Below are 13,493 nucleotides of genomic sequence, written 5' to 3'. Positions count from 1 at the left end.
TAGTCCTCTTTCTATTCAGGCCTCTCATATTCCAGTCTCTTATTCAAATCACTGCATGATTGCTAGGGTCATTTGGACCCTAGCAACCAGATGGCTGACATTGCAAACTGGAGAGCTGCTGAATAAAAAAAACGAAATAACTCAAACACAAATAATAAAAAATTAAAACCAATTGCAAATTGTTTCAGAATATCACTCTCTACATCATACTAAAATTTAATTTAAAGGGGAACGTCCCCTTTAACCCCAGCCACCGTGGAGTGGTTTGAATGAGAGACTGGAAGATGAACAGATACATAAGTAATAGAAAAAATTAAATCTAATTAAATTATAACCGTTTATGGTTGTTTTTTTTCTGACGTCAATGACCCCCCATGTGAAAGCTGGAAAGATGCAGACGAGATGCAGTAGTTGGAAAAATGAAGAATAGGACATTCTGTGATCTCTGGCTGGGATCGGAACATACCATGTCTGTAGGTGCTGAGTGTGTCTGTGTGCTTTGGACTCCATTCTGCCCAGCAAGAACATTTTATTTGAGTATCTTGACATGAAGGAGTCCAGTGCGTACTGTACTTTACCCGCGTTCCTTCCTTGACAGAGCATTGATATTCCTCTAGCAGATTTCAGGTTTGTCAAGAATCCGATGATTCAGATAATAATGGATGCCGTCATGCAAAGATGAAAAAAGATTTCTAGTCATATTTATAGGGAAAATGTCTCTTTTTGACTTTTGCACATTCAGTCGGGCTTATTTAAAGGGCTAGGTCCCACTTACGTTTCTGGTATGTTATGGAACGGACATTCTTAGCAACTTTTCAATTGGTCTTCATTATTTATTTTTATAGTTCCTGTAAGCCAGAAGCAGAGTATCATTTGTCTATTGGGGGGGGGATGGGTCAGAAAGTGACCCAAGCAGGTGGAACTGCCTCTGTGCCACTATCTAATGATTTCTACCCAGGGGATTTGTTACATGGTGTATCTGTTGCACTTCAGTCGCAGAAGTTATGCATCTCAAAGATGCAACCTCTTGCTAATTGGTCTGATTGTTTAGGGCTTTTCCACTTACAGAGCTGGGGCATTCTTGCACTTAATGGTTAATTTGTAAATGAACAGTCTTTGTTATAAAGAATAGATAAGTGCAAATCAAGGGATTCTGTCATGATTTTTATGGTGTAGTTTTTATTTCTAATTTACACTGCAAATAATTCACTCCACCATATAAAATGTCATTCCTGACCAACAAGTATATACATTTTTTTAGTTGTAATATTGGTGTGTAGGTGCATCTCAGGTCATTTTGCCTGGTCATGTGCTTTTAGAAAGAGCCAGCACTTTAGGATGGAACTGCTTTCTGGCAGGCTGTTGTTTCTCCTACTCAATGTAACTGAATGTGTCTTAGTGGGACCTGGATTTTACTATTGAGTGCTGTTCTTAAGCTGGCCATAGATGTTGAGATTTTTAAGATCCGATCGTCATCGTGAGACCACGATTATCTCTGACCGATCGTACGAATTGTCCATCAGCTACAAAGAACAATTTGCCAGGAAAACAAAGGGGAGCTGCCTTCTTGGCCCTACAAACATACAGTAGATAGATTGCACTGGGACCGACAAAGATTTTTTAACCTGGCCGATCAATTTCCTGACAGATGTCGGCCGAAAAATCGTAAGATGTATGATCGTTCGAAGCCCACTAACTTCACGATAATTTCGAAGGATTGGTCGGACGTTCGGTCGTCGGCAAGAAAAATCTTTGCGTCTATGGGGAGCTTTAGATCTACCAGGCAGCTGTTATCTTGTGTTAAAGAGTTATCTGGTTACCTTCCTATTCTGTTGTTAGGTTGCTGGGGCGAAAAGGGAGGGGTTGATATCACTCCTACTTGCACTACAGCAGTAAAGAGTGAATGAAGTTTATCAAAGCACAAGTCGCATGACTGGGGGAAGCTGGGAAACTGACAATATGTCAAGCCCCATGTCAGATTTCAAAATTAAGTCTTAAAAAAAATTAGTTTGTTTTTTTTAAAAAACGGATTACAGTGCAGAAGTCTGCTGGAGCAGCACTATTAACTGACGCGTTTTGAAAAAAAAATGTGTTTTTCCACGACAGTGGAAAAAAAAAACATGGCCAGAATTCAACCTGTAATTAAAAAACAAAAACCCTACCCTGGGTAGACTGGGCTGGGGGGTTAATTACAGGTTCAATTCTCCTTTAAGTACGCAGAGGTCCAAACAGCCTACCACCAACCAAATAGTGACTGTCTATTGCATCTTACATTTGCCAGAATATATAGAAACTGGTTAAAATAATTTTTGTATTTAAGAAAAAAAAAAGTAATTTTCTGTGCAATAAATTGACTCTTTTAGGCTTGTTCCTCATTTTCCTCATGTTTTTTGTGTTTAGAGATGCCATGCAGCTGAATGTTATTGCAACTCGCCAGCTCCTTTACCTTGCCCAGAAGATGAAGAAACTGGAAGTTTTCATACACGTGTCGACAGCCTACGCCAACTGCAACCGGAAGCAGATTGAGGAAGTGGTCTACCCTCCCCCCGTGGATCCAAAGAAACTCATTGAGTCTTTAGAGTAGGTATCTTCTTTGAGGTGTGTTGCTCTTTCACTGTTGTTTTACCTTTCTCCTGCTCACAATGGCAGACATTTTGCTTGTTACAATGCATTCTGTCCTTGTAAACTAAGTGCACACACTTTTTATTCAGTCATTTATGTACACTGGGCAAGTTTGCACCTGGGCAGTAACCCATGGCAACCAATCAGGAATACTTTCAATGCTAAACCTGCAGCTGGCTGAAAAAAGCTAATCACGGATTGGTTGCTATGGATTACTGCCCAGGTGCAAATTTGCCCAGTGTTTATTAATGAACCTCACTGAGCTTTTAAATTACCCATATACATCGACATACCTGCAGAGCACCAGGCCCTCTGCAAATATTCGTAGGGGCCATCGCTGTAACCAGCCTCCTCTTTGCTCCCCACCTGTGTCTGTGACACATTTTATACACTGGACTTACTGCACCAGCCTAAAGTTTTAATATCTCAATAGCAGCCATGATCAAACTTGTCACAGGGGGTCACCATCTTGGAAAGTGTCTGTGACACTCACATGCTCAGTGGGCTCTGAGCAGCTGTTGAGAAGCTAAGCTTAGGGCTCGTCACTAATTATCCAGCAGAAAATGAGCTTCCCCTGTAATATAAGCTGATGCTACAGGGCTGATTATTAAATTCTGATGCTAATTGCACTGGTTTCTGTGCTGCCATGTAGTAATTATCTGTATTAATTACTAATCAGCCTTATATTGTGACATTTCTATTCTATGTGTACTGTATATTGTGAGTGGCTCCCTAAGCTCAGTAAGTGACAGCAGCACAGAGCATGTGCAGTGAATCAGCAGAAAAGAAGATGGGGAGCTACTGGGGCATCTTTACTGCTAAAAGGCTGTGGTTGCCTTGGGCTGGTACAGAAGCACAAAACATGTACAACATTTCTAGCTACTTCTTTAGTTAAGATTTAGTTCTCCTTTAAGGAGACATTGTGACTATGTATGGAGGATGGGGTTAGGATGTCACGATTAATGCTTTTTGCGGTCCTTTTCCAAGTATATTGACGTATTTAAAATATATGGTATATATAGGTCTGTTATCCAGAATGCTTGGCACCTGGGGTTTTCTGGATAACGGATCTTTCCATAATTTGGATCTTCATACCTTAACTCTGCTAGAAATTCATGTAAACATGAAATAAACCCAATAGGCTGGTTTTGCTTCCAATAAGGATTAATTATATTTTAGTTGGGATCAAATACAAGTTTTTATTATTACAGAGAGAAAGGAAATAGTTTATAAAAATCTGGATTGTTTTAATAAAATGGGAGGCGGCCTTCCCGTAATTCGGGACATTCTAGATAATGCATTTCTGGATAACTGATCCCATACCTGTATTCGGTTCCTAACTTGTAAGGAGGCGGAAATGTTGAACCGGATATAAAGAAAAAAAGTGACCTTTTTTTCAGTTCTGAGAGTGCTGAAAGCCCTATTGTCTATATAGAATGATTTCCCCAGCTCAATAGGCACTTAAGCTCTTTTTCATCAACCTCTCTAGCTACAGTGCTTGGATACTAGGTTTGTTCTCATGCTATTGGATTCTATAATGTAATTTCAAGGCAGTATCTTTCAGCTGTTCTCTGCCTGTATTGTTTTGCTGCCACTGCTAGAGAAATCGCTAACCAAGTGAATCATGTCCCATTTTACAGTTTCCTATTCATAGAGGGACTTTGCTTTAATGTGAGGATGGAGGTAGAGTCAGTGCAGAAATAGCCTGCTCTACATATCTTGGAACCTTTCCATTCTGCCTAAGGGAATGACTAAACTCCCCGCTCTCTGGGAATCTTGACTAGCAAGCTAAATGTTTTGGTGACTGTCATCAATGTGATTTAAAGGCACAATTTGCCGTAGATCTTTGCTCTGCACTATTGAAACAAGAATAAGATAGATTGAAACTCTGTATGCTTTTGCCTCTGTATATATTTGCACATTCATTTATTAGCCATCTAAAAAGGACTGAATTCCATTTCAGCATGTTCTGATGATTTTCATGAAAGTGAATAGTCCCCTTTTTTTACCCAAGACCCACTCCATCAAAACAGGGACAGTGGGATGGGTGCTGATTGCTGAAATCCCATGGGGTTTTGTCGCTGATATTTTTTTTTAAATTTTTTTTTTATTATCCCATTAAAAAACATGAATTGTCAGGTTATGAATGGAGAGCAGATGTTTTTCATTTTGTCCTACTAAATTGCCAAAATTGAATAATTTCATCAACCGAGCTTGTTTTTTCCAATTGTGACCAATAAAGAAGAGGCAGAGCAGTTAATTAAAAAGACAGAAATGATTTAGAGAGACGGGTGGGTCTATAAATACTGGAGGCTCAGCGGGTTAGGGTCGGCTGTCGATCAGAAGAAGGCCGGGTACAGGTCGACTTTTTTTAGGGATGCAGCGAAAGCAGGATTCGTTTCAGGATTCGACCAAAACCTTTGTGTCGAACCAAATCCTTAAAATCATGTGGCTTTCTGTCACAAAACAAGGAAATCAACCTTTTTTTTTAAGATCTGTATGGGATTCGTTATCCAGAAAACTCTGAATTATGGAAAGGCCGTCTCCCATAGACTCCAATTTATCCAAATAATCCAAATTTTTAAAAATTAAACCGTACCTTTTACTTGATCCCAATTAATATAATTAATCCTTATTGGAAACCAAACCAGCCTATTGGGTTTGTTTAATGTTGACATCATTTTCTAGTAGACTTAGGGGCATATTTACTAATGGTCGAATATCGAGGGTTAATTAACCCTCGATATTCGACCCTCGAAGTTAAATCCTAAGAATATCAAAGTCGAAGGATTTAGCGATATTCGTTCGATCGATTGATCGAAGGAATAATCGTTCTATCAAACGATTAAATCCTTCGAATCAAACGATTCAAAGGATTTTAATCCATTGATCGAACGATTTTCCTTAGATCAAAAAAAGCTAGGAAAGCCTATGGGGACTTTCCCCATAGGCTAACATTGATGCTCGGTAGGTTTTAGGTGGAGAAGTAGGTGGGCAAAGTTTTTTTTTTTTTTTTTTTTTTTTTTTTTTTTTTATTTAAAGAGACAGTACTTCGACTATCGAATAGTCGAACGAATTTTAGTTCGATTCGTAGTCTATGGTCGAAGTAGCCAAATTTTTTTTTTCGAAATTCGAAGTATTTTTTTTATTCTAATCCTTCACTTAGTAAATGTGCCCTTTAAGGTATGAAGATCCAAATTACAGAAAGATCCGTTATCCAGAAAACCCTAGCTTCTGAGCGTTCTGAATAACCAGTCCCAACACCTGTATTTCTATAAATACAGGTGTCTATTGTCCTTTTAGTCGCTCGTGTTCAGATTAGTTATTGCTTCTGTCTGGTACGACAAACTGTTGTTGTTCAAGGGCTGGGCTATGGTTACACAAACACTGTAGTGAAATTTGCCACAGTCCCTCCAGCTTCTTTAAATATATTTATATACTTGTTAAAGAAGATGTAAATGCAAAAATGAAACTTGGCAACATGAAACAAAATGTAATTCTAAACAACTTTCCAATATACACTTATTACACACATCCAGTGGTTAGTTATTTGTAAGTGAAATTGCTTTTGAGATCAGTACGTGTCTGCCATTTCTGCCTTGGGGACATTGACTTTTGAGCAGCTGTTTAAAGGGGTGGTTTGCCTTTGAGTTAACTTTTAGTATGTTATAGAATGGGTCATTCTAAGCAACTTTTCAGTTGGCCTTTATTTTTTCTTTAAATTAATTGCCTTCTTCTGACTCTTTCCAGCTCTCAAATGGGGGTCACTGACCCCCATCTACAGAAACAAATGCCCAGCAATGCTACACATTTATTGTTATTGCTACTTTTTGTTAGTCATCTTTCTATTCAGCTCCTCTCCTATTCATATTCCATTCTCTAATTCAAATCAATGCATGGTTGCTAGGGTAATTTGGGCCCTAGCAACCAGATCGCTTAAATTGCAAACTGGAGAGCTGCTGAATAAAAAGCAAAATAACAGAAGAACCACAAATAATAACAAATGAAAACCAATTGCAGATTGTTTCAGAAGATCACTCTCTCTACATCATACCAACAATTAATTTAAAGGTGAACAACCTTTGAAACATTGTTTAAGAAGTCAAAGCCAAGAGTAGAGAAATGCCCAGACAGATGCTGCTTTCAATAGCAATCACATTTGCAAATAACGTTAAAACCAATGAAATGTGTAATGGAAAGTTGCTTAGAATTACAATTCGTTTTATAAGGCAGACTTTGATTTATAGCTTTATATACGTCTGCAGGTAAGTGTCTTGGAAGAAGATGTAATTACAGCTTTGACTTATTCTAACTGCCATCCTCTCTTCTGGGTTTCAAATCCTTGGTAATGATTGGTTGTACATGTTTTCCTGAATCTGTCACCTCCCAAGAGAAGACATTGCTGCCCTTTAGACAGCTTCAGATTTTTTTTTTTTTATAGACAGGTTTAGACAGCTTTGGGTGTTTTCTCCGCTGAAGGAGAGAACACCAGGTGTGCCTTACCCCCCCCCCCATATGAGTGGAATGCAGACTTGTCCTTTTTTTTGTCCAGTCTTAGCCATCAAGCACACTGGTTTTCTCTGCAGTTTGAATGGTATAGGTGCAGCCAATTACCTAGTCCTACTGTAGTGCAAAATTCAGCACTGTATCCATGGGGCTTTGGGTTCTCTTCACTCTAGAACGGAGTACAGAGACCTGGAGCAATTTGTGGCAGGCAGAACTCCGTATGCAAAGAAATGGCTACTTTTTTTTTTTCTTTTGCACATTGCATTTATTAAAGGAGAACTAAACCCTAAAAATGAATATGGTAAAAATGCCATATTTTATATACCCAACTTATTGCACCAGCCTTAAGTTTCAGCTTGTCAATAGCAGCAATGATCCAGGACTTCAAACTCGTCACAGGGGGTCACCATCTTGGAAAGTGTCTGTGACACTCACATGCTCAGTGGGCTCTGATTGGCTGTTGAGAAGCTAAGCTTAGGGCTCGTCACTAATTATCCAGCAGAAAATGAGCTTCCCTGGCTGTAATATAAGATGATGCTACAGGTTTGCTGATTATTAAATTCTGATGCTAATTGCACTGGTTTCTGTGCTGCCATGTAGTAATTATCTGTATTAATTACTAATCAGCCTTATATTGTGACATTTCTATTCTATGTGTACTGTATATTGTGAGTGGGTCCCTAAGCTCAGTAAGTGACAGCAGCACAGAGCATGTGCAGTGAATCAGCAGAAAAGAAGATGGGGAGCTACTGGGGCATCTTTGGAGACACAGATCTTTACTGCTAAAGGACTGTGGATGCCTTGGGCTGGTACAGAAGCACAAAACACAAAGAACAACATTTCTAGCTACTTTTTTAGTTAAGCTTAAGTTCTCCTTTAAAGTAAATGCCCCCCTGTTTCAGATGGATGTGGCTACATCTGTTTTAAAGCTTTATCATATCCCACTCACAAATAACCAAAAGAATTTTATATTCCTGGCACACGGGGCAACTCGTATCGTTTTCTGTCTTGATGGGTATGTGACAAAATGCTCCGGATCACCCCCCTATAGGAACTGCTGGGCAGGATCACATTCGGACAACAAAAAAACGCCCAATGTTGCCATTGCTTCAACTGTTTCTGCCTTATTGATTTTTCTTTTTCTTTCTGTCACCAATTTTATGAATCTAGGCCTCAAGAAGATGTTTAGCTACAGCTCCCAAGTGATAGCTGCTTCCATGCCTATAATATTAAAGAGGTAGTTCACCTTTGAGTTAAATTTTAATATGTTATATGATGGGCAATAATAGTTTTTGAGTTATTTGCCTTCTTCTAACTTTCCAGCTTTCAAATGGGGTCACTGATCCATTCTAAAAATCAAATGTTCTGTAAAGCAACACATTTATTGTTATTGCTAATTTTTATTACTCCTCTTTCTATTCAGGCCTCTCCTATTAATATTCCAGTCTCTTATTCAAATCAATGCAGGGTTGCTGGGGTCCAGCAAACAGATTGCAGAAAATTGCAAATTGAAGAACTGCTGAATAAAAAACTAAAAAACTCCTAAACCACAAATAGTAAAAAATGAAAACCAATTGCAAATTGTCTCAGCATATCACTCTCTGCATCATATTTAAAGTTAACTCAAAGGTGAATAACCCCTTTAAGCTAGTTTTATAGGTCAGTGTCACTGTAACCTTTGCAGGTCAGTCCCCATCGTCCCTTGCCAAATTTTTTGTTGGTGCCACTGATAGTTTCGCCAGCTGGGAATGTAAGAATAATCTATTGGAACTTTATTACAGGCATGGGATTTGTTATCCAGAATGCTCGGGACCTAGGGTTTTCAGATAAGGGCTATTTCTGTAATTTGGATCTCCATACCTTAAGTCTTATAAAATAATTATTTAAACATTAAACCCAATAAGCTTGTTATGGCTCCAATAAGGATTTATTATATCTTAGTTGGGATAAAGTACAAGGTATAGGTATGGGACCTGTTATCCAGAATGCTCAGGACCTGGGGTTTTCCGGATAACAAATTTTTCTGTAATTTCAATCTTCATACCTTGTCTACTAGAAAATCATATAAACATTAAATAAACCCAATAGGCTGGTTTTGCTTCCAATAAGGATTAATTATTTAGGATGAAGTGCAAGCCACTGTTTTATTATTACAGAGAAAAGGGAAGATATTTTTAAAAAATTTGGATAAAATGGAGTCTATGGGAGTCAGCCTTTTCGTAATTCGGCGCTTTCTAGATAATGGGTTTGTAGCTAATGGATCCTATACCTGTACTGTTTTATTATTATTATTATTATTATTATTATTAATAATAATAGAATGGAGAGATGGCCATCCAGTAATTCGGAGCTTTCTGGATAACCAATCCTATACATGTATTTATTATGTTTTTTTTTTTTTTTTGTGGCTTCACAACAGCTTGTTTATATAAACTATAATAGTCTTTCTGAAGCAAACACCCCTGTTTTACCAGTGCAGGGCAGCACTACATTATTTATTCATTGCTTAAAAACACATTTTTTGATGTTACTGTGCCTTTAAGACCTTCATCTAGAGAAATATCCTTTATCCGTTTGCAAAGGAATTTTGCCACCATAAGGTCAGTCTCAGAACTTGTTTTGCTGCATTTTCAGCCCTCATCTGAGAAGTGCCCTAACTGTCATCTCACTTTTACTGCCACACCCTAATTCCTACCTCCGCCGTGAACTTTGTCTTTTGCCTTTCAAGTGCTCTCCAGTTTACTTTGTGGTTACCTAGGAAAAGAGATGTTTTAACTCAAATGGGCACACATTAACACTATACAGGTAATGCTGGCATCTGCCCACACTCTTATGACCTTGTGTCTGTTGCACCTTGACATATGTGCAGCACACAGGCTCCAGATATTTATGGACAATGCATAAAGGAGGCACTGACGGAAACTCTAAAGATTCAATTAAAGGAGAACTCAAGTTTAATAAAGAAGTAGGCTAGGATTCTGCATAGACTGCCCTAGACAACCACAGCTCTGTAGCAGAGCAACTATGCTTCAGAATATGCCCCCCATCTTCTTTTCTGCTGCTTCCCATATATATATATATATATATATATATATATATATATATATATATATATATATATATATATATATATATATATATATATATATATATATATATATATATAAATGAAAATTGGCAGAAAGGACCAGCACTCCGTGTTCCAAAAGAATTCAACGGTTTATTCAAAAACTCACAGTGTGAGTTTTTGAATAAACCGTTGAATTCTTTTGGAACACGGAGTGCTGGTCCTTTCTGCCAATTTTCATATATAACTACATTTGACCTAGCACCCGGCAAAAAAACGCATGTGAAGGAGTGCGGGTATTGTCTATATTTTTATATATATATATATATATATATATATATATATATATATATTAGATAGAGGGAGAGATATCTATATCTGTATCTGCCTGGGTGGTGGTCAAATAAATTAAAGAAAGCAAGTATTGCACTCACTGTGACTTAATACAAAGAACAAAAAAAAATTAAAAAATATATAAATGATAGAAAAAGATAGAAATTTTTACATGGCAGCTCTAAAACCCTGTTCATAATCAGCCCTGTAGTATGAGCTTCTCTGACCGATGAATCACATATTCTTGAAAAACCCTTAAGCTTAGCTTCTCAACAGCAGCCAGGAGCCCACTGAGCATGTGCAGTGCCACTGACACCCCAAAGACGGCCTGACCAGATTCAAGACGGTGACTTCCTGTAGCCAACTTTGAAGGCCTGGATCATTACTGATCTACGGGTGCTGCACTTCTCTGCTGTTCTATGCTATAAATGTATAAATGTATTTAATATATTGAACCTGAAGTACTAACAGAAAAGTGTAGCAACCATCTAACATGAATATTTCTATCAATATTCATTTTTAGTTCTCCTTTAACTATGGATCATTTTGCTGATCACCATTGGTAATAAAGATTGGGCAGCTGAAGACTTAATACTAGTTTCTGGACATCTGCACAAGAATTGACATAAATGTTTCCTTTCTGGGCATGTGAAAAGAGATTTCTGTTGAAGTGAAAGTACTCGTTTGTAATGCATTGCTTGCTAACAGCTCTTATGTCTGCTCACAACTTTTATCTGTGGTTAAACAAACCTCCTCCCACTGATCTTGGCCTGGGGCAGACATTTTTAACATGAGAGCAATGAGATTATTAAATATTGCGCCTTTTACAAACAATGTAGAATGTTCTGAAGTACCCCTGCTTTGAAGTGCATGTTCTTTTACCCACTCCCAGTGTGCTGGTGACTAGACGTCCATCTGAATGGTTCCCAGCACCCTGGTCTTTGTCCAAGTTAAAGGGAAGGAACATGGCAGTACTTAAAGGAGAAGGAAAATCTAAATCTCTCTGGGTGGGTGACAGTTTTTTCAGCATTGCACAATCACTAAAATGTCTCTCTCTATACTGCAAAGGCAATGCTCCGCTTCTTAGGGCAGAGACATACGGTCAGATTCGGGGATATTAGTCGTCCAGCTACAAATCCTCTTCATCGGGGCGATTAATCTCCCCGAACTGCCTTCCCTCTGGGTAGAATGAAAATCGCCGGTGGGATGGCCATCGGAGCACTTCGTTTTCCGAAGTCGCCTGAAGTTTCCTTGATGCAACTTTCGGGCTACTTCGGGGAAAAGAAGCACTCAGAGTGTTATCCATGGCCGATGTTTGGGTGCCTTTAAAGGCACCTGATCTAAATTTTCTGTCCAGCCCGATCGACGAGCCAACCGATATCCAAGTTTTCTGCTGATATCTGCAGGTATGGTGGCTTTTCCCACCATACCTGCACCGAATATTGTACGAAAACGCCTTACATCAGGGACGTCAGGGGGGGGGGGCACATGAGTCATAACTAGGTTTGCCACCTTTTCTGAAAAAGTTTACCGGTGGGGGGCGGGCACAAAAGTGGGTGGTTTGTGATGCAAAAAAGGGGCGGAGCAACCTCGCTCGATGGTCAGAAGAGGGAATTGGGGACGGGCCAAGGGCTTTTTTTAAAGGGTATTACAAATTACTGGCAACTATATTGCCGGTAAATATGTAATACCAGCCCCGGCCTTTGCAGGTGTTTTACCGGATAGGGTGGCAACTCTATAACTGTTCAGTGAGTTTGCAATTGATCCTCAAAAGCAACAGTTATGACCCATGTGGCCTCCCCTCAGTCACTGATTGGTTACTGCCTGCTATTCTTCTACTGAACAATTCCTTTAAAGTATTCCTCGCTGGGTGCATGCATACTACATTAAAGCCCAAAAAACGATGCTACGTATTTGTGATGCAAGGGTCAACCCGAAAATTGCGGCCCCCGTTAGTCAGATGAGTTAGACCCAGCCTCTTATTCAAATCAGTGAATGGTTGCTAGGCTAATTTGGACCCTAGCAACCTACTTTCTCATTACTGTTTTTCAAAAATCTAAGTTTAAAGTTGAATGTCGTCTCTGGGGTTTGAGTCTGGCAGCTCAGTAATTCAGGCGCAGACTCTGAACTGTTACAATTTTGCAACATTGAGTTGATACATTTCTCAGCAGCATCTCAGCAACTATTGTATCAATTCTAACAGCTGCCTATAATGAAACTCAGGGATTCTGCTCAGCAGGGACAAAGATAAGAAATGTATCAACTAAATTTTCAATTTAGAACAGTTCACAGGGTCGGCGACCCCCTATCCTAGAGCTGCTTTAGAAGGTGAAAAATTACTTTACAGTTAAATATTAGAAAAACTGTGACACATAGAAATTATAAAGTAATTACAAAAAGTCGTTATTTCTGGTGATCTATCTGAAAACAACTAGTTGTGTGAAGGCAATCCATCCCTTTAAGAGTCAGCCCTCTGGTTATGTGATGGCTAATTTACCCTTTGTTCAATTCCCGACAGGTGGATGGACGACAGCCTGGTAAACGACATCACTCCAAAGCTTATAGGCGACCGGCCGAACACATACACGTATACGAAAGCCTTGGCGGAATATGTGGTTCAGCAGGAAGGCAGCAAACTTAACATCGCTATTGTCAGGCCGTCCATTGTTGGTGCCAGTTGGAAAGAGCCCTTTCCTGTAAGTCATTCTTTTGCCAAAATGCCTACAGGCAGAACATCTTCTAAACTTTATTTTTATTTTACATTCCTGTTTCTAAGTTAATTATGTTTTTTTAGTCGCTGCCCAGGGAATGGTCACTAACCTTAGACCTCAGGCTGGTACTTGTCATCAGTGAAAAATGCATGGGCCCTGGGCTGCTTTTCATACAATTTCATTCAATGGGCTGGTGCATATTTCGGCAAAGAGGAGTGTCAGTCCATGCTCCGCTAGGGGTACCTAACAAATAG

The 13,493-nt window shown here is 39.0% G+C and overlaps 1 protein-coding gene across 4 annotated transcripts in view; it reads left to right on the top strand.

Moving 5' to 3' along the window:
- far1.L (fatty acyl-CoA reductase 1 L homeolog) overlaps window positions 1-13,493 on the top strand; it is a 60,860-nt gene that overhangs the window by 25,973 nt on the left and 21,394 nt on the right. For all 4 annotated transcript variants that reach the window (XM_041589132.1, XM_041589133.1, XM_018256436.2 and 1 more), the window contains 2 exon segments: window positions 2,401-2,580; window positions 13,047-13,224. In XM_041589132.1, the coding sequence (XP_041445066.1) occupies window positions 2,401-2,580; window positions 13,047-13,224 (358 nt within the window).

Source organism: Xenopus laevis, chromosome 4L, assembly GCF_017654675.1.
Source record: "Xenopus laevis strain J_2021 chromosome 4L, Xenopus_laevis_v10.1, whole genome shotgun sequence".
Classification (NCBI taxonomy): domain Eukaryota; kingdom Metazoa; phylum Chordata; class Amphibia; order Anura; family Pipidae; genus Xenopus; species Xenopus laevis.
The sequence above is the reverse complement of the archived record's forward strand: the minus strand, read 5'-3'. Positions and strand labels throughout refer to the sequence as shown.